General features: G+C 40.6%; 1 protein-coding gene across 1 annotated transcript; it reads left to right on the forward strand.

Annotated features, from left to right (window-relative positions):
- The first annotated feature begins 4,284 nt into the window (after positions 1-4,284).
- On the forward strand, positions 4,285-12,044 carry LOC122047032 (pyruvate, phosphate dikinase, chloroplastic-like). The gene is made up of 19 exons (XM_042608047.1): positions 4,285-4,669; positions 4,746-4,982; positions 5,120-5,257; positions 5,535-5,697; positions 5,864-6,099; positions 6,485-6,613; positions 6,719-6,898; positions 7,339-7,476; positions 7,879-8,043; positions 8,249-8,410; positions 8,631-8,720; positions 8,968-9,106; positions 10,221-10,398; positions 10,677-10,806; positions 10,970-11,098; positions 11,202-11,339; positions 11,490-11,567; positions 11,638-11,729; positions 11,876-12,044. The coding sequence occupies exons 1-19, from the start codon at positions 4,586-4,588 to the stop codon at positions 11,916-11,918; spliced, it is 2,649 nt and encodes an 882-aa protein (XP_042463981.1). The 5' UTR covers positions 4,285-4,585; the 3' UTR covers positions 11,919-12,044.
- Positions 12,045-21,513: the final 9,469 nt, after the last annotated feature.

A 21,513-nucleotide genomic window follows, 5' to 3' on the forward strand; every position in this document is an offset into this window, starting at 1 on the left:
GGTATGTTGGCTGCGCCTCCACTGAAGTCCTCGTCGCCGCCCCCACCTCCGCCCCTTCGCCCGCGCCTTTAGTTTTTATCGCCATGTTGAGTGTCGACGCCGAGCTTCAGGCTATTCGCGTTGCGCCTCCTCCATTGCCATGCCCCTGGACCTAGGTAAGATCCCTCTTCTCATCTTTCTTATGTGTTATTTGTTTGTTTTTCCGATTTATGTCTCTACAATCTCGAGATCCTCTTTTTGGCTTCCGCCGATATTTTTTGTAGGGCATCGATGAGGAGTTCGTTTGCTGCTTGATTGTATCAGTTTTCACTCGGGCATATGATCTTCTCGGTCGATATGTTGATTGTAGCGAGATGATAGATGTTTTAGGTTCTAGGGCTTCCTCATATATGGGTTCCTGTTTATTCTTGAATTAGGAATTTTGTTCTAGGTTTAAATTCAATCTGCCTATTTTTCCTATTATGTTTTTAATCTGTGTTGAGTTTGTGTACTTTTGGAAATGCGTAATTAAGATATGGTCATAGGAGATACTAGCATCGGTGTCTTGATTGATTCTTCATGCTTTATATTGTATTCTCCTATTCCTTTGAAACCGGATAAAGACCTCTTTTTGGTAAATTACTTTAATATTGTAGGTTACAAGTGTTGATTAGAATAGAACTATTCTTATGCAAAGACCCTGATATCTTAGAATGTATGCTTTAATATGTTATAGCTAGTTACTACAAAATTACTCTATACATGACTCTAGGAAGTTATCAGAACTAACTGTCAAATCTCAGATATTACAATTAGAAATTAGCTAGTTGACTATTGCGATATAATGTCCCCTTGTTGCTTAGAAATTCTTTGATCTATAAGGGTATTGGATGTAATTCTGCTCTATATTTGACTCTGGAAGTTCTTTCAAATTTTCATTTGCAGATACATGACAGTTCTTTCCTTTAAATACACTTACATATTTGCTGGATTTTGTTACATTTACATGCCTTTTCTTCAGCCATTTAGTTTGCACTTGATAGTATTAAAAGTCTACAGGTTCTAAGCATTGTTTGGCATTTGTGTGGCAGAGATTCCTATTGATCTGTTCAAAGAAGTGAATTGACTGTTTGTTCAAGTGTGCCTTCTCACATCTACATAAGGTAAAATTTTGATCCTATGTTTCTTCCTTAGTGTGTAATTTTCTTTCTAATGAATCTTTTAGTATTCAATACCTCTCAAACACATACATATTTGTCTGATTCTTTGCTATTTTTCCAAAAGTTAGTTTATAGATGAAGAAAAATTTACAGAATTTACTATTTCCAATGCTAGACATTTACTTCAGGGATCTGTTATTTTGCCAACTATAATCTTAGGGTAGTTGTCAAAAAGTCATTATAGTAGTTATAGATAAAAATTGATGTATTACCTGAAATTTCAATATTAGCAATATGATTGTCTAGAAATATTTTCTCACTTATACATGATCCATAACATAGATGGTAGGAAAATTGAGCACTATATGGTAGTTACATTTTAGAAATACTAAAATTATGCTTTATGATGCACTGAATCCCTAGTGTTTTGACTCGTGAGATACTTGAAGAGTTAACATTGTTTTTTTTCTCTTTGTGATGCACTTCCTTGCATCATTTCACAGATATGCAGGTTTCAAGTTTTTATTGTATAGTATCAAATGGACTGCAAGAAGTTCTTGCAATTCATTGAAGAGAAGAATTAAGAAGATAATTCTGGATCAGAAAGAGGCCCCCTTGAAATGGGAGCAGAAGCTTGAAGCTGCTGCTAAGGCGAAGGCTGATGTAGAAGCAAGGGAGACAAAATTAAAGGCTTCAACAAAGCACAAAAGAAGATCCTACTCTAAATCAGACAGTGATAATAAAGATAACATGTAAAACATATTTTGAATCAGACAGTGACAGTGATAGTGATCAGCATATTTTGGATTTCGATTACATGTACAACTATTATTTTCTCATTTTGATGTGTAGTTAATTTTTGAAATTTGAAGATAACATTTTCATGGATTGAGTGTAGTAAATATTTAACTCTGTATTGATGATTTATTTATATTAAATAAAGATTGGTTGTTTGTTATTATCATGTTACAACATGAATATTAAAGACAACGGTTAGAAACATTGTAAAAAGTACGTAACCACAATGGATTTTTTTTGTGAAAAGTGATAAAAGACAACAACTTTATCCATTATAAAACATATTAAAATTATCTACCACAACGGTTTTAAAACATTGTCGTATAAGGTAAAATTTTTTTGAGTATATAAATAACAACGGATAAAAATCGTTGTCGAATGTCTACAAAGACAACGGATTTAAAATCGTTGTCGTAGGACAATATATTTTACAACGCTGTCAGTTATAACGGTTTTTTGACCCTACGACAACGGATAATATCCGTTGTGGTTTGCCATTTTTGTTGTAGTGGGTGGACGATCCATCAATCCATCGATGGATTAATCCCTAGAACTCCGGCTAGCTTAATCACCCTTCTCGATGAAGAAATCTCACCATAATCTCTTGATCACACACAAGGATCATACTAAGAGTTTTAAAAATTCTAATAAGCTTTAACCAAGTCTATTGTCATCACCCAAGTTAGCCATCCCAAGCTCCATTATATACAGCTTGGGGGAAAACATCCAAGTTGTTTTCCTGATACCAGTAGACTAGTAAAGTCACAAGTCGACTGGCCTATGTGAAAAATCGACTGTTACACCCAACGGCTTGATACAGTCGACTGGTCTACTTCGGTTGAGAGAACAGAAACATTCTGTTCACTCTCGCCAATCGACTGGTAAAGTCATCAGTCGACTAGTAAATGCTAAACCTAGGGTTTTATCTTGAATACAATCTCTCATGTACTCGTCCTCGCCTGCACAACCTCGACCTTGCCTTCTAGCCTCCTTCAACAGCCTTTGCGTCCCTTAGATGTTTCCCCATCCTTCATGCCTTGCCTTCAAGAACTTCCTTCGACCTTGTCTTTTGTTGTCGAGTCTTCCATTGCCAAGAGCTCCTTACTCTGGGACTTCAACCTTGCCAAATCATACTTGGATTTACATTACCAAGACTACACACTTAGACTTATACCGCCAAACCTCTACGCTTGGACTTTGTTTTGTTATACATGCATCCTATATACTCATAAGCGCATATCGAATACAACAATAACCTAACTTAAACTTTTACCTAAACATCGAAATATAGGATTACATCGATTGCTCCAATAAAATCAAGTTGGTACTCGATAGGATTTGCCATCAAAGAGGTATGATCTGATTCTCGGCATATATAAATACTATTTTAGATTATCTTATGCTTCCTATCTAAGAAGATCATTCAGGTAAAATTGAATAAACCCTTATAATTTATTCCTTTTCAGAATATATGAGGTCGTCTCTAAAAAGCTGATAACTTTATCTTTTACTAAGTTAATTTCTTATCTAATAACATGCATGATAGATTAAAATTTTAATAAAAGTAAAGATAATGGGTAAGCCTATTGCAATTCAAAATAAATTTATAGATAGATTTTTGTTATGAATTTAATAGTACTTTTATTTGTCAAAAATAATATAATTTGAGAAATTATAGAGAAACATTATAGAGGGATAAAAGAATAAAAGATATACTGATTTTAAATTTTAAATTTTAAATTAAAGAAGAAGATTTTTTTTTATACATGTGATAATTACTGGGTAAATAGAGAAATTCAGTAATGAAAATATAATTACAAGGAATGTGTATAGTCACGCTGTTTTAAATCACAATACCAATATATTAAAACACTGTAGTTAAACTTACGCAAATAATGTCCCACACAATCCAAATGCACACTGAAAATAATGTATATAGATTCATAAAATAATAAAATTAAAAGGCAGAAAATCAAAACGATATTTTTTTTATATGGTCAATTTATAGTGAAAAATGATTACTTTCAATGTTTCTTATAATTTATTATTATGTGAAAAATGATAAATAATGTGATCAATTAATTATAGGGTAATAGGATTTTTTTTTCCTAAGACTATACTTTTTTAACATTATAAATAAAAAAAGACTCTTTCAATTTTCTGACAATTAAAATTATATGCAGATGTATTTTATAAATAAAAAAATTAATTAAAGGGTAATATGGATTTTTGTAACTACCAGGGCTAACCTCGCTCCCGTATTCTATATACGACCAGGTGGGGTCCTCATCCACGTCATGCATGGGGCCCAGCAGCAGTTGGGTGGGTCAGAGGCCGCTGCCTCTCCCTCTCGCGCCACACGTCGACGTGCATGCCGCCGCACCGAAACGGCATGAACGCCAGCCTTCCCTTCTCCGCCTGCTCACCGCAGCTTTAGTTTAAACAGGACAGAGTTGTCGCAGGTAAGCAGTGCGAGCCATTTGGGGGATCCGTTGAGCCGGTGAAATCCACGGTGGCGTCTCTGTCTCATCCACCTCGTAGCCTTCGCCGCCAAAATCCATGCGAGTATAAGTAGAGAGCTCCTTCTTGAGCAATGCAATGCTGTGCCAGTGCAATTCATCGGCCAAGTCTAGTTTCAAACTCGAGAAATGGCTCCTGCTGGTCGGTGTTCGCAGAGGGTGTTCGCCTTTGGCAAGGGGAGGAGCGAAGGCGACAAGAGCATGAAGAACTTGGTAAGCGCGCGCGACATGTTCGACGCAATGTCCGATCGAGCATTTTTTACTGACTTTTTAGCTGCATAACGTGTAGCTGGGTGGGAAAGGTGCCAACTTGGCGGAGATGTCTAGGATTGGACTGTCGGTGCCGCCAGGATTCACGGTGTCGACGGAGGCCTGCCGGGAGTATAACGAGGAGGGTGGGAAGCATCTCCCGAACGGCCTCTGGGAGGAGATACTGGAAGCTCTTGGGAAGGTGGAGGAGAACATGGGAGCACGTCTCGGCGATCCTTCAAGGTCGCTCCTCCTCTCCGTTCGCTCTGGCGCTGCGGTATGTTGTCCATGCCAGAGGCAAATAACTTTGATATCTCCTTCAATACAGAATAGCAAGAGAGAGAGAGAGAATTAGCCACCAAATGGATTCAATTACGATCCTGTTTGACACATATATGCAATACTTGTGTGTAGGTGTCAATGCCGGGGATGATGGACACAGTGCTCAACTTGGGACTCAATGACGAGGTGGTGGTTGGGCTGGCGATGAAGAGCGGGGAGAGGTTTGCTTACGACTCATATCGTCGATTCTTGGACATGTTCGGCAATGTGGTAGGCATTAGTGCCGAATATTTCTCCAATTCATGCTGGTGTTTTTTTTTCTGTGCTCTATTATTTTAGCTGATTAATTCTTCCTTGAAAGACAGTATATGTTAAATGTTCATGTTGGGCCAATAGGCATGGAGCATCCTGGTTTGAATATGGATAATGCATTTTAAAGTTGAACAATATAAGATTCATTTTAATCTTTAATTGACCAGTAATAATTGCATGATATATATCTTTCAGACTAAAACAAGACTGATAAATACTGCAATGGTTTTTGAAGGTTATGGGAATCCCGCACTCTCTGTTTGAAGAAAAACTTGAAGCTCTAAAGATGGCAAAAGGAATCAAGACAGACACCGACCTTACTGCAACTGACCTCCAAGAATTGGTTGCTCAGTACAAGAATGTGTACCTTGAATCCAAAAGGGAGCAGTTTCCTACAGGTAAATTTTCTCCCGTGAATCCTTAATCACATAAATTAGCCTTCTATGGCAAGATGCCCTAGATCATTCTTTGAATTACAGCTTCCTTTAAGTTCTTTTTTAGTTGCTCATTGCTAGACGTAAATTTAAACACCTCCAAATTAATTGACCGCTCCATTGCTTCCAGATCAAAAAAGGCAGTTGTATCTGGCCGTGGTTGCTGTCTTTGACTCATGGAACTGTCCGAGAGCAAAGAAGTACAGAAGCATCAATCGAATCAAAGGGTTGAAAGGAACTGCAGTGAATGTGCAATGTATGGTGTTTGGGAATATGGGGGACACCTCAGGAACTGGAGTGCTCTTCACTAGGAATCCAAGCACGGGTGAGAAGAAGCTTTACGGGGAGTTCCTCATCAATGCCCAGGTGTTTCACATATCTCTATATTTTTCTCCTTTCCATCTCATCCCTTTGAGAAACGTTGGGAGACTTGCATCATGATCTCTACTTCTCATTTGGTGTTAAATTCCACTGTTCATTTGTTACCAAACAATCAATTGATACACCATATTAAGTGTATTCTTAAAGAAAAGGTTAATGATCTTTGAGCATGATTCGGTTGACAAGTGTCAATTACTCTAGGAACATTCTCGGATATAGATGATCTCTCATTGATATATTGTGAATTACATTTCTGTTTCATGTTTATATCTTTCTTGTTCAACAGTACTTTTTTTGTGATAGTTTCTGAATTCATTGTCAACATGCATCTGCACTATTTTTCACAATTTATTATAAATTTTCTTTATAGGGTGAGGATGTAGTTGCTGGAATCAGAACTCCACAGGACCTGGATACTATGAAGAAATGCATGCCCGAAGCTTATAATGAACTTGTGAAGAATTGTGAAATCCTAGAGCGTCATTATAAAGATATGATGGTTAGATTCTTTCTTCGAGGTCTCTCTTAAACCACATGAAGTTTCATGCTTAAAATTGATTCATGGATGTCACCTAGTGGAATATGTTTTGCTATGTTGCTGCAGGATATTGAGTTCACTGTACAGGAAAAGAGGCTTTGGATGTTGCAGTGTAGAACTGGAAAGCGCACTGGCAGAGGCGCAGTAAAGATTGCAGTTGACATGGTCAAAGAAGGCCTTGTCGATACTTGTACTGTTATTAAGATGGTGGAGCCAATTCACTTGGACCAGCTTCTTCATCCACAGGTATATTGTTTTGATTTGTCCATGATCAGACCAACATTTCAAATGCCAAATGTGAAACGACTAGTATATATTTTCTAATGATCCCAATCATTCTTGTACTAGTCTCCTTTCGCATATTATTCTACCAGATGATGAAGATCAATGGATCAACTAAAAGTGGTTTCTAAAATAACCATACGCTAAGAATTCTCATCATAGATACTTGTGGTCTATATTAAAGACTTCCATGCAATTTAACTGGTTGAGCACAAAATCTTTTGTTTTAAAAGTGGTATGGAAGCTTTACTATGCAGTAAGCATTTTTAGTGGCATAACTTCGATCTGTATAGTAAGTACTATGGCAACCAAAACAACAAAATATATTCCCATTTTTTATTTGAAATCTCCGAAGAGAAAATGTGCAAGATGTTGGGTTTATTTTACTAAATTCTTTTGTTTAGTTTGAAGATCCATCCATGTACAAGGATAAAGTGATTGCAAGAGGCTTGCCTGCATCACCAGGAGCTGCAGTTGGTCAGGTTGTCTTCACTGCTGATAATGCCGAAAAATGGCACGGTCAAGGGCTGACCGTTATTTTGGTCAGTTGCAATATTATTTCTATAAATTATTAATTCAACTTTTGCATTAGGTGGTTGTTTCATTTGACATTTGTTAGGAACATCTACAAATCTTGTTTGATAAAGTTTATTCAAGTTTCTTCTTTTCATCCTATAGAATGGTTTACCCCTTTGTATTACCTTCCCTACAAAATATAAAATAGCACTCAATTAAAAAGAAATTGATAAATTATGGTACATTGTTTTAGAAAAAATTATGTTTTTGTTGAGAAAGGGCATGTTTAAATAGTTGACTTCATCAATATGTTTTATATTCATAAAGTTGTTGATTATGCATTTAATTATTATGTTATTTACTATGCTATAAATTAGTTTAACTTGCAATTCACTAATTACGAATGACAATCTTTTCAACATTTAAAGGTAAGAACAGAGACAAGCCCAGAAGATGTTGGCGGTATGCACTCAGCTGAAGGAATTCTAACTGCGAGAGGTGGCATGACTTCCCATGCAGCTGTTGTAGCACGTGGGTGGGGGAAATGCTGTGTCTCTGGCTGCTCTGATTTAACTATTATAGAAGCAAATAAGGTGTGCTGAAGTTTCAAAGTCATTTTTGTCACTATAGGAAAAGTAACATTTCATGGAATCACGATACACATCGTAGCAACTAGTTAATGACCAATTTGTTTTTTTGCTGATTGCCATGGTTAAACTTCATTAACACTCATGGTGATAACTTATTTCTGTGTTCTTGACAAATAGCATTTAATTGTTGAGTTTGCTTTAATTTTAGGTGGTGCTGATTGGAGACAAAACGATACATGAAGGTGACTGGATATCACTCAATGGATCAACAGGTGAAGTAATTTTAGGAAAGCAAGCACTTACACCACCAGCTTTAAGTGGCGACTTGGAAACCTTCATGTCATGGGTTGATGAGATAAGGAAACTCAAGGTATCATATTGAAGTAATAATTAATGATTTTCTTATTAATTACAGACAGTACACCTCACATTCACTTAATACCCATGAGAATTTAGGTTCAACAGATCGATAGGTTGCATATATTAATCAGAATAGAAATACTTTCTTTAGAACCATCCAACATTTATTTCATCTTTTTCTATTATTCCAAAAACATTATTGATATTCAACAAAATGGCCATCCTTTTAGGTCATGGCAAATGTGGATACACCTGACGATGCACGAACAGCAAGAAAAAATGGTGCAGAAGGGATTGGACTTTGTAGGACAGAACACATGGTTTGTTAATATGTTCACTCGTTTTTAGAGGCAGTTCATCTTTAGTTCTGATTCTCCAATTTGAAATTTCATCAATTTTTTAGGATTTACTTGTAAATTAGATGATCCAACCTAATGCTATTGTGTTTGGTACAGTATTTACAAAGTTGAAACTTGAATGCAACACTAAACCTTGAAATATTCTCACTAATTATGTTTGCTTTTTTAATTTTCCTTTTATTCATATTTAACATCCATTGTTCCGCAGTTTTTTTCTTCAGATGAAAGAATAAAGGTTGTTAGACAGATGATAGTGGCACCAAATAGTGAGCAAAGGCATCGAGCCTTAGATCTCCTCTTGCCCTATCAGCGATCAGACTTCCAAGGAATCTTTCATGCCATGGATGGTAGGTTTTCATTAAAAAAAAGTTCATTTTCAACTTTGTTGGAAACTAGGTTTAAAGTATCAATCTGATCGAATAACAACAACAACCAAACCTTATCCCACCAGGTGCGGTTGGCTATATGGATCCTTTTATGCCATTGGACTATATCTCCTACTATATCTTTATCAATACTTAAATAAATTTTATCTTGTTTTATTGTTGCTAACCAAGTCTTTTTTTTTGTCTTCCTCTTCCTTGTTTGATGTGCGTGTTTGTCATAGTTTCATAACATCTAACTGGAACATTTATTGGTAGTCTAAGTACATATTCGTACCATCTTAAGTGTCTCTGTCATAGCTTCCCTCAATAGATGCAACTTCGACTTTCTCTCTAATGCTCTCATTTCTTATTCTGTCTACCTCGTATGTCCGCACATCTACCTTAACATCCTTATCTCTACAACTCTCGTATTCTACTCGTGTACTCGAGTCATACCCCAACATTCAGCTCTATATAATATAGCAGGTTTAACTATGGTTTTGTAGACTTTTCCTTTAAGCTTTAGAAGTACTTTACAATCACATAAAACACCCGACGCTCTCCTCCATTTCGACCATTTTGCTTGTATTCTATGTAAGACATCTCTCTCAATTCCTCTATCGTTTTGCAAAAATGATCCTAAATATTTAAAGCTCTCAGTTCCAAGCAACTCGGCATCTCCTATCTTAACAATTATCTCATTACGTCTAATATTGCTAAACTTAATTTCATATATTCTATCTTTATTCTATTATGCCTAAAAGTTTACCATATGTTGATGCAAACATTATATTAATGCAGTTTTGATATAATGTTTGCATCGACATATGGTATACTTTTAAAGTGTGCTGAAATCAATTTAAATGACTTTTAGTTCTATGAATGTTTTTACTCAGCTTCTTTAGTTCCAATTATTATAGGAATTAGAAAATCAATTAAATTAATTTTTTTAGCAACATGTTAAAAATATAGCAGGTATATCAACTATTAATTGTATCTTCTTCCAAAAACATTGACGTCTTATTGTGCAATATAGCAGGTATATCAACTATTAATTGTATCAACTATTAATTGTATATCAACTTTTGATTTGCAGGGCTTCCTGTGATTATTCGGTTGCTAGATCCACCACTTCATGAGTTTCTCCCAGAGGGTAACCTGGGGGATATTGTTAGTCAACTTGCTTTAGATACTGGCACAAAAGAAGAGCAAGTACTTTCAACAGTGGAGAAGCTCTCTGAAGTTAATCCCATGCTTGGTTTCCGAGGTTGCAGGTTGGACTTTATGCTTTGATTGTCTAACGGTAGTGTGCAAACCAATATGATTACAGTATCTTTCTAGTTTTTAGAATCTTCCCCTCTTTTTTTATCTCTTGACTTAGATATCGCCTATCTGATTATTCTTAATTTCTATTTCTATATTTGAAAAACAATATTTGATCACTTCTTTGTTTATTTCTAGTTTACTCATAGGGTAATACTATTATAATTTTGTGTGCTTGTGAAGTTTTGGCTTATGGTTTTGTGTGAAGAGTAAGTGTTATCTCTTTTAGGCTCGGCATATCATACCCAGAGTTGACTGAAATGCAAGCACGAGCTATATTGGAAGCTGCTATTATTATGAGCAATCAGGGTATCAAAGTGTTTCCAGAAATTATGGTTCCTCTGATTGGCACACCTCAGGTTTGAATCTGTCTTTTGATTACTCCTCCTAAGTAATATTTTTCCCCCTCCATACCTTGCTTGATTCAGAGACAAAAACTCATGTTCTGCAACTTTTTATCATAACTTTCCTGTAAATTATATGACAAAAGTGAGCATTTTTACCTGAGTCATTGATTGTCAGGAGCTGAAGCACCAAACTGATCTGATACGGAAGACAGCGCAGAAAGTTTTCTCTGAGATGGGAACCTCAATAAGCTATAAGGTCGGAACTATGATTGAGGTTCCGAGGGCTGCCCTTATTGCTGATGAGGTAAAATGTGTACTCGAATGTCTTTTGGGTGGCTAATCTGCTTATCGTCAACTATGAAACTTTTGATTGCTTATTCATACTATATCGAATATGATGTTGGTAGATAGCTGAACAAGCAGAGTTCTTCTCATTCGGAACCAATGACCTCACACAAATGACATTCGGCTACAGCAGAGATGATGTCGGGAAGTTTCTTCCTATCTACTTATTGAAAGGCATCCTGCAAAATGATCCCTTTGAGGTAAGTTTCTTCTGCTAGATGTGGTTTTTGATAATTTCATTAGTGAATCAGCCCCTACGGCCTCGAACTGGATAAATAGATTCAAGTGATAAGTTTTTGAATTTGATGAAGTTGTTTGTTTCAATAAAAAATTTTCATATACGGATATAGGTTCTTGATCAGAAAGGGGTAGGTGAGCTCATTAAGGTTGCAGTGGAACGAGGTCGAAAATCTAGGCCTGATTTGGAGGTGAGATCCATCAAATATGTACTTTGTGAAGATGCAAAATGAATTATAATGTCGATCGGTCTCTATGCAGATAGGAGTGTGTGGTGAACATGGTGGAGAACCCTCCTCAGTTGCTTTCTTTGCGCAAGCTGGCTTCGACTATGTCTCCTGTTCTCCGTTCAGGTACTCTTCGTCGTCAACGTTCTTGTCGATCTGAATTCTTGCTCTATGCCACCCGGCACACAAATTTTTTAGCCAAGTTATGTCGACTTATCAAAATGCATTGGCATAATTCTACTCAAGCTCATCTTTGTGAACTCCTTTTGCAGGGTGCCCATTGCAAGGCTTGCAGCTGCTCAGGTAGCAGTGTGAGGGAGATCTAAATTTGCAAAAGAAACCCTAGAATTTTAGCTTTTCAATGTCTGTCATCGAATAAATATTTCGGTATGTTGCAAACTGTGTGATGTTTTACCAATAAGGAATGGCGGTTCCATGTTTTATCTCTTGCAATGGGGAGTGCTCATCTGATCTGGTAGAATTTATAAAATGTATCGGGGGTTAAATGACAATAATAGAATTAGAGGCGTATTTTAGTATATAGGTGAAATGATAAATAGTAAAATTGCAGGGATTTTTTTTTAAAAAGAGATTCCGGATGCTGTGATTCGTTTATTTTAATTCGGCTTCTTTACGATTCGCGCGTGGTTCTGATGGATGGCTGACATTAAACGAAAGGCCGTTATCCGCCAACGGTACAGAGAGGATAAGAATACAATTCTCCGCCGGCGCTTCGGTTTAATCTGCAAAAATGACCTCCGCCGCTTGCCTCCGCTCCGCCTGCGACAGTGTCTCCGCCCTCTCTTCCTGTTCCCAAGCGCACCTCCGCCACCTCCTTTGATACACCTCGCTCCACCTGGCATTGAAGCTATGAATGGAGTGGTATCGATTCCTTATCTCTTTGGTTCCTCTTATCTTGTTTACTGTACGAAGGTATCGCATTTGGACATTGTGGTGGAGGAATTTAACTTTCCATTGTTCAAGAAGGGCAGGAATTTAACATTCCATCACCATTTATGTCTGGATCAGTGTTGAATTTGGGTATAGGACATTTCATTGCAAAATGGCTAATCATCTACAAGGGCATATAGATAAAAACATATGAAACCAGTTTCCTTGTCCATGTGAAGCTAATGAGCAGGGAGAAGCTAGTTTCAATATCATCACTTAGTGGGTCTAACTTTGATATCCTATTGAATTAGGGTGGAACCTTTTCCATCCCAAAATTATTAGTCACATTTAGGAGGATGTATACCCTCTTAATCTATAGTTGATCCTGTCCAAAAACGGTGAAGATAGTAAGTTAGGGATTTTGCTCCAAAGTTGATGCAGCGAAGACTCTACGAGCCCTACAACACAAAAGCGTCAATGTCGGGCCGAGAAGGGGTTCCCAGCGTTGGTCCTCCGACGCTCAAGTTAGTCTCCGATTATCTCAAAGAACGGAGAATTGTAGATAAAGTGGGTAGAAAACGAAGTTGCGTATACCTCCTCCTATAGATGGGAACCCCCCTTTTATAGCGGATTCGTGCATGCATCTTAAAGTGTAAGCACATTTTCCTAGATGTCCCAGAAGTCGAAAAAGTGTCTCTGATACCATTTCTTAAGTAGTCATGCAATCCTCTGATGTGACAGTCTGAAAGCTTATAAAGTACAATTTGCCTGTTGAACATATCCTCCTATTATCGGCATGAACTTCCAAAAGAATATAAGATATTTGGTGGGGCCACGCGCGGCTGACAGGAGTTCGCTCGGCCGAGTTGCCCCCGCTCGGCAGTGTCCATCGGATCTGTTGGCTCGTCATTTACTTGCTTCTTGGCCATCATCAATTGTCTCAATCTGACTGGACGTGGAGCCTGGTCAGCAAAACCAGCTACTACTTAACTTTCTTTGTGGTCAGAGGACTACCTTTACTCGGCCGGGAAATGCACGGCTTGCTTGTCTCAAAGCTTGTGTAATCTACTCGACCATACTCAGTCTAGTCGGCCATACTTGGTACGCTCGGCCATACTCAGTCTACTCGATTGACTTGGACACCTCTCTTGACCTTGTCTTCCACGTCAACCGGTCTTCCTTTGGCCTCTCCTTGGTGGGACCTCTCATCATTACCGGATCATAGGTCTCCCCCTCGAGTCTAGTCGAAAGAAGCTGCAAGTCTGATTGACTAGACAGTTGATGTGGTCTGAAACTTCTCCTTCCCCTAAGGGTGTCCTGGGGTTTATAGCTATCGTTCAGCTGTTGACGTTGAACCCATACGATTTTATAGCCATTGTTCAGCTACTATGTCGAACCCATACGATTTTATAGCCACTGTTCAGCTGCTGATGTCGAACCCATACGGTTTGATAGCCGTCGTTCAACTGCTGATGTCGAACCCATACAATTTATAGCCGTCATTCGACTGCCGATGTCAAACCTATATGGTTTTATAGTCGTCGTTCGGCTGTTGATATCTTCGGCTCAAGGGTTTACAGCTATCGTTCGGCTCTATCATGCACGACACTTAGCCAATTTTTTTTTAACTTCTTACTAATCTGTGCTTTTGACTGTAGTGTCCTCTAACTGTCGTTGATGCCATCGTAATTTCTCGAGAATCGTTCAAATCTTCTCCCATTAATGCAGGCCACGCTTAGTCATGCCCTATAATCTTGCTTTCTGCCTCATCATTAATGCCACCTGTAATAGAATGACATGTGTCGTCTCTTCATGCCCCCATATGCATGATGTGATAGACGACTGTTTGTGTTTGATGTGATTGCTATCTTTTTGAATTTAATGGTCGCGATGAACCCCTATTAAAGCCCTCGATCGAATGGCTCAGAGCGGCCGCTCTCCAGGTTTTTAAGCCCCCAGCCTTCTCTTTCGCCCTATCATCTTCCTTGCACTCACAGTCATCTTCTCTTCTTTGTCGGTGATTTTCTTTGTAGTAAGCCCCTTCTCCTCTCTTTATTTAAATTCTTGATTTTCTTCCCTCTACTTCATGGTTGAATCTCCTCGTCCTCTCCCGGTCGTCCGCGGACTCTGGTACACCTCCACCGAATCCAAATTTAACGGTGACGAGGTTGCCCAGATGCAATTAACCTACCGTTTCTCCGTGGGTTATCAGATTGTCATCCCCTCTGCCTATGACCACCCTCACCTACCCCCGAATGGTTTTTTTACATTCTTTAAGGACCAATTTTACGCCGGTCTCTACTTTCCCGTCCACCCCTTTTTCTCGAAAGTTTGTATATATTTCCATATCTCGCTACATCAACTAGTGCCTAATTCTTTTAGGTTACTGTGCGGGGTGGTCATATTATTCTGTCTGTATGACCTTCCCTTAGTACCCCACGTGTTTTATTTCTTTTACTATCCCAAGTTGTCCGAGCTAGACACTTTTCTATTTCAAACCCTCTTGGGCATAGTTTTATTTTGATAAAATGCCTTCCTCAAATAAGCATTTGAGGGAGCATTACTTCTTCATCCATTTTCCTAGCTGGCCCGATTATCCGACCAGTTGGAAAATAGAATTGGTGAAGCCTCCTCTACTCAACAGATATCGTAGCAGCCATATTACCTCCAAGAAGCCTCAAGTCTGGCCAGTCAGAAGTACCACATACACCGGCTATTGTTGGAGGGAGTTTTATATGTGTTTGGGTTAAGCCCTATCCTAACGCGGCTATCCATCCCCCTAGGTATGTCCTTTTTCTTCCTGCCGTCTTTGAATCTAACTGATTTCTCTTCCTTTTTTGCAGCTCAAATCATGCTGAGGGCTTGACTGAGTGGCAAGAGCAAGCTTACCGATGCGGAGATTAAAGCTTGAGGTGTCGCCAAGTTGGCGAGTCGAGGCCTATTGCTGGTCAAATACTCCGAAGATTTGACCGATGAAGCAGGAGGAAGTTGTGCGGTAGCTAGCGAGGTAGGAGGAAGTTGGGTGGCAGCTAGTGATGCCACAACCACAACAAGCTAGCTACCCCCCGAGCAGCAATCCGTGGCGCTGATTGTGGTGCCTTCGGAGTCATCCACTTCAGGTGAGCCGTTAATCCAATGCCGCAAAAGGCACTAAGCAGAAGTTTCTTCCTGCTCGGCAACCTCCACTCTACAGGCCTCTGCACCTACAACCTTTCACCCTCCTTCCGAGATGGGCGAAACCTCATCTTCTACCATCCCAGAGAGGGCGACTGCCACACCCACTCCTCCATCTTCTGATCGGACACCCTCGTTGTCTACGCTGCCAGTTGAGACGATATGCGTACTGCTTATTGCTTACATACCACCCTAGCCGATCAGCTCAGCCGCCCAGGTGACTATAATTCGCTCCTCGCCAATGTCCAAGTCAAAGGGTCCGACCACTTCAAAGCCGTTAGATCTGTCCGGTATGTGTAGCATCAAGGCCATCATTCGCTTGCCAATCGACGCTTGGCATCATCCGGATGATGCTGAGCCGCGCTCCCCTCAACACTAAATAATCATCCAAGGCCCCCTAACACAAACATGGGCAGATGCTAGGGCCAGAGTGACGACCATTCCGCCCGGGGAGCTTGCTGATGGCTTCACTCAGAAATCCACTAGGGTAAATTTTTAGCTAAGTCCTTTCTTTGCATTTCCCAATCGGCTCTAATAAGGTTTTCTTTCCTGTAGTTCTGAGTGGAGAGTCTGGTCATGTGCTAGAGGCTGACATTCCTAGAGCACGAGCTCTAGTAGCTGTGCGCTCTGATCGGGCAATCAGAAACCTCCCGAGCCCACATTAAGCAACTGACTGCAAAGGTGGTCCGACTGCAAAGGTGGTCCGACTGAAGGAAGACTTGGACTACAATTCCAAGTAGCTGTTGTGCTCCGAACAGGCGCTTAGCGTAGAGAAGAATAAGAATCATGAGCAGACCCTTCAACTCTACCAGCTAACCAAGCAAGCTCATAATTTTGAGTCGAAGATAAATTCTGCCAACGCTAGGGAGCTCTGAGCCATTGAAGACCTCGACATGAAAAACAACGAGGCTCGGGTCTTGGCCTAGAATCTTAAAGAGGCAGAAGCTGCTCTGGAGGCCGAGCGGGATGACCGAACTACAGAGTGAACGGTGAGCAAGCTCCAGTTCGATGAGAAAGATGCTGAGCTAGCTTCACTAAAGGCCGCTATGGAGTTGCCCAAGGCCGAGCTAGAGGAGTCCAGAGAGGAATTTAATAAGTTCAAGGAGGCGGAACCCGATCGGCAAGAATCTTTTTGAGTGAAGTACCTTCGTTCCCTCAAATTCAACGACATGTTCACCGACTAGACTATTTGCCTTTTAAACTATGGCATCGATGGGATCCTCTAGCAACTAAAGGATGGTGGCTATGTCTCTCCTGATCTGACGAGAAAAATTATAAATAGGGAGAAGATCCCTTAGTCGCTCCTGGATGATGTTCTTGATTACCTAGCATAGTTTTCTTCTTTAAGTTTTTTAGCCTTTTGTTGTACTGCCAAGCGTAGTTTGTAAAAATTTTCCAAGTATGAATTAACACATTTCCGCTCGACAACCCAGAGTCCTCCACTCGAAAGTTTCACATAGTTTCTAAGTATGAATCCATATGCTCCCATTCAGTGCTCATAGGTTCTCGCTTATTAATTGCCTGTTCGGGTCAAGAGTCTTTGTCACTTGGCATGAGGGCTCCGCTCACTCATAATTCGACCAATCGGGTCGAGAGTCTTTGACACTTGGCGTGAGAGCTTAGCTCACTTATAACTTAGCCGAACGACTCAAGAGCCTCTAACACTTTGCACGAGAGCTTCGCTCACTTATAACTTGGACGAATGGCTCAAGAGTCTGGAATTTTGAGAGTTCCGCTCACTTATAACTCTCCCAATCAGGTCAAGAGTTTCTGACACTTGGTACGAGAGCTTAGCTCACTTATAACTTGACCAAACGACTCAAAAGTCTATGACACTTGGGGCGAGAGCTTAGCTCGCTTATAACTTGGACGAACAACTCAAGAGTCTGGAATCGTGAGAGCTTCGCTCACTTATAACTCACCCGGATCGGGTTCAGAGATTCTGACACTTGGCGCGAGAGCTTAGCTCGCTTATTACTTGGTCGGATGGCTCAAGAGTCTGGAATTGTGAGAGCTCTGCTCACTTATAACTTGTCCGATCGGGTCGAGAGTCTCTAACACTTGGCACAAGAGCTTAGCTCGCTTATAACTTGACTGAATGACTCAAGAGTCTAGAATTGTGAGAGATCCGCTCACTTATAATTTGCTCGATCGGATCTAGAGTCTCTGACACTTGGCACGAGAGCTTAGCTCGCTTATAACTTGGCCGAACGTCTCAAGAGTCTCTGACACTTGACAATTTTTCATTCAAAACTTCTTGCATTCATAGAATGAACATTTTTACAGGTTACATAATTTTAGTCACGAACCTACTATCCCGCCTGATAAGGCTGTAGATGGTTCGCGCTCCACGGCCACTCTAGGTTTCTCCCAGTTTAATCTTGTAAATAATAAGACCTCAAGCTGAGTTTCTGAATCACTTTATAGGGTCCTTCCCATGGGGCCTCCAATTTACTGATGTCGCCGATCGACTTGACTCTTTTCTAGACTAAATCGTCGACCTGGAATGATCTGGGAATCACTCGTCTGTTGTAGTTCTGCTTCATCCTTTCCCGGTACGTCATCAACCGAATAGCTGCCTTATCTCTGAACTCGTCTATTAAATCTAACTCCATGTGACACGTTCAGAATTATCCTCGTCGTAGAGCTACATCCCGTCGAACTCAAATCTCATCTTGACTGGCACCACAGCTTCTCCTTCATATACTAAGTGGAATGGGGTAATGCAGTGGCTTCTCAAGGCGTGGTGAGGTAGGCCCACAACATGCTCAGAAATTAATCCGCCTAGCTCCGTCGGACATGGTCAAGCCGAGTCTTGAGTCCTCAGAGGATTTCTCTATTGGTGACCTCCGCCTAGCCACTGCTTTGGGGATAAGCCACTGAAGTGAAGGCCTGCGTAATACCGTAGCTGACACACCATTCTTTGAGACTCCTTCCTTGAAACTACCTTCCATTGTCAGAGATGAGTCGATGAGGGACGCCGAACCAACAAACGATATTTTGCCACAGAAATTTTATAATTATCTACTCGGTTTTCTTGGTGAGCGGCTCGGCCTTCACCCATTTTGAGAAGTAGTTTACCGCCACTAAGAGAAATTTCCTTTGTCCAATTGCTATTGGGAATGATCATACAATGTCCATGCCCTATTGCTTGAACGGGCAAGAGACCATGGATGCCCTTAGCTCCTTAGTGGGCCTGTGCAGTATGTTCTGATATTTTTGACAAGATAGGTAGGTTGCTACTGTCCACGCGGCGTTGGCTTGCAGAGTAGGCTAGAAATACCCCGCCAGTAGGATTTTTCTTTCCAATGAACAGTCACCCAGATGATTTCCGCAGGAGGTTTGGTGAACTTCTTGCAAGATGTACCGAATGTCCTCCGATCCTATGAATCTGAACAGAGGCCTTAAGAAGGCTCTCTTATATAGGTGGTCCTCAATTCCTCAATTAATATAAACCATCCATCCCTCTTTTTTTTTTTTAATAACTGAGCATGTTCCCGATCGGCCGGAATATTACCCGATCGGAGGAATTTGATTAGAGACCTTCTCCAGTCGCTTGATGCTCCTCCTCTGGTTGGCCTATCGATGTGAGATACCAACATTACTTGCTCTATCGGCTTATCCAATACAACTAGGGTTAAGAAGCTTGCTAATTTTGCCAGCTCATCCGCATATTGATTCTCCGCTCGGGAGATTTTTTGGATAACAACATCTTGAAATCCATCGTTCAATTTTTTGAACGCCTCTGCATATAACCTTAGCCTAGCATTGTTTATCTCAAAGGTACCCAAAAGTTGTTGGGCTACTAGTTGGGAGTCCGAGTGTATGAGGACTTGGGTGGCTCCGACATATCTCGCTGCTTGTAGACCGACGATCAACGCTTTATACTCCGCGTTGTTATTCGTGGCCCTATAGTCAAGTCGAACGGACAGCTGTATTTGATCCTCGTGTGGTGATATCAGAAGTATACCCACACCGCTACCTTACCGCATGGACGACCCGTCCACATAGATCTTCCAAGTTGCTTCCAGCTCTACATTCTGCATCTCCATCACAAAATCAGCTAAGGTTTGCGCCTTGATCACCGATCGAGGCTTGTACTGTATGTTAAACTTGATCAGCTCCGCGATCCACTTGATTAGTCGACCGGATGCTTCGGGGGTTAAGGAGAACCCTCCCTAGCATGCTGTTAGTCAATACAATGATTGGATGCGACGAAAAGTATGAGCGTAACCTCTGAGCAACAAGGACCAGCCCATACACCAGCTTCTCGAGATAGGTGTAGCGACACTCAGTATCTTTCAATATATGGCTTAAAAAATAGACTGGCTATTTTTCAGTGTCGTTCTACCGCACCAACACCGAGCCCACCACCTGTTCTGTGGATGATAGGTACATCCAAAGCGGCTCACTAGCGATGAGCTTTGCCAATACAGATAAAGAAGTTAGATAATTTTGGAGCTCCTCCAGTGCCTTATCTCACTCGCATCCCATTGGAATTTTGTCGTTCAGTGTAGAACCCTACAGAAATGGTGACTCTAATTGGATGACTTGGATATGAATCTCGAGAGGGCGGTAATTCGTCCAATCAATCGCTGAACTTCCTTCAGGTTACGTGGAGGTGGCATGTTCTGGAGCGCTTTCACTTTGCTTGGATTTGCTTTGATCCCTCGCTCAGTCACTATGTAACCGAGGAAATATCCACTCCTTGCTCCGAATAGGTACTTACTTGGATTGAGCTTGATTTCGTACCTTCTCAGTGTTCAACAAGTCTCCTAGATATCTGTATAGAGATCAATGGCTCGGAGGGATTTTATCGAAAAGTCATCAACGTATACCTCCATGTTTCGGTCGATTTATCTTCGAAACACCTTGTTCATCAACCTCTGATTGGTGGCTCAAGTGTTCTTCAATCCAAACAGTATCACATTGTAGCAGAAGGTACCATCGACCATTATAAAGCTAACCTTCGCTTGGCCTACTTTGGCGAGTGGCACCTGGTAGTAGCTCTAGTATGCATCCAACATTCAAATTAGCTCGCAGCCCGCCGTTGAGTCCACAATCTGATCAATGCACGACATCAGGTAGTAATCCTTCAGGCATGTCTTATTCAAATCTCGGAAGTCAATGCAGACCCGCCATTTATTGCCCAGCTTGAAGACTAGCACTACATTAGCTAGCCAGCTCGGGAATTGTACTTCACGTATATGGTCGGTCTCCGCAGTTTTTCTACTTCTGCCAGGATGATCTGATTTTGCTCTAAGCTAGAGTATTTTTTCTTTTATTTCACCGGCTTGGCGTCCGTTCGGATATGTAGCTCATGCTGCGCTATGGGCGGTGAAATATCTAGGAGGTCGTGTGTCGTCCATGCGAACAAATCATGATTTTACCTAAGACAGACAACTAGATCCTCCTTTTCTGTAGTCAGGTCGGCGGCTATGAAAGTAGTAGCCTCCGATCGGTTAGGATGAACTCTAACCTCCTCCTTTTCTTCATAGACTAGTGCGGGAGGCTCCTCTAAAATTGCATTTACCTCTAGCCGTTGGGCCTTTCGAGCGACTTTTGACTCGGTTTTGACCATCTTGACGTAGCATCGCCGAGCGGCCAACTGATCACCCTTTACTTCATTGACCGAGTTTTCGACGGGGAACTTAATCTTCTAGCAAAATGTAGAGACGATCGCCCGAAATTTATTCAGTGTCGGTCGGCCGAGTATGACGTTGTAGACGGACGGGGGTCCACCATAATGAAATTCATCATCCTTGTCCTCCTGAGTGGCTCATCCCCAAGGGATATGGCTAAATAAGCTTGACCGATCGGTAATACTTCGTTGTCAGTGAACTTG

The sequence above is a fragment of the Zingiber officinale genome, chromosome 2B (genome assembly GCF_018446385.1).
Source record: "Zingiber officinale cultivar Zhangliang chromosome 2B, Zo_v1.1, whole genome shotgun sequence".
Classification (NCBI taxonomy): domain Eukaryota; kingdom Viridiplantae; phylum Streptophyta; class Magnoliopsida; order Zingiberales; family Zingiberaceae; genus Zingiber; species Zingiber officinale.

Excerpts from the sequence above, each read along its gene's own strand:
- LOC122047032 (XM_042608047.1), top strand. The coding sequence starts at position 4,586 with ATGGCTCCTGCTGGTCGGTGTTCGCAGAGGGTGTTCGCCTTTGGCAAG. Across the intron at positions 6,614-6,718 it reads GTCATTATAAAGATATGATG|GATATTGAGTTCACTGTACA; the intron begins GTTAGATTCTTT and ends ATGTTGCTGCAG. Across the intron at positions 8,721-8,967 it reads TTTGTAGGACAGAACACATG|TTTTTTTCTTCAGATGAAAG; the intron begins GTTTGTTAATAT and ends ATTGTTCCGCAG.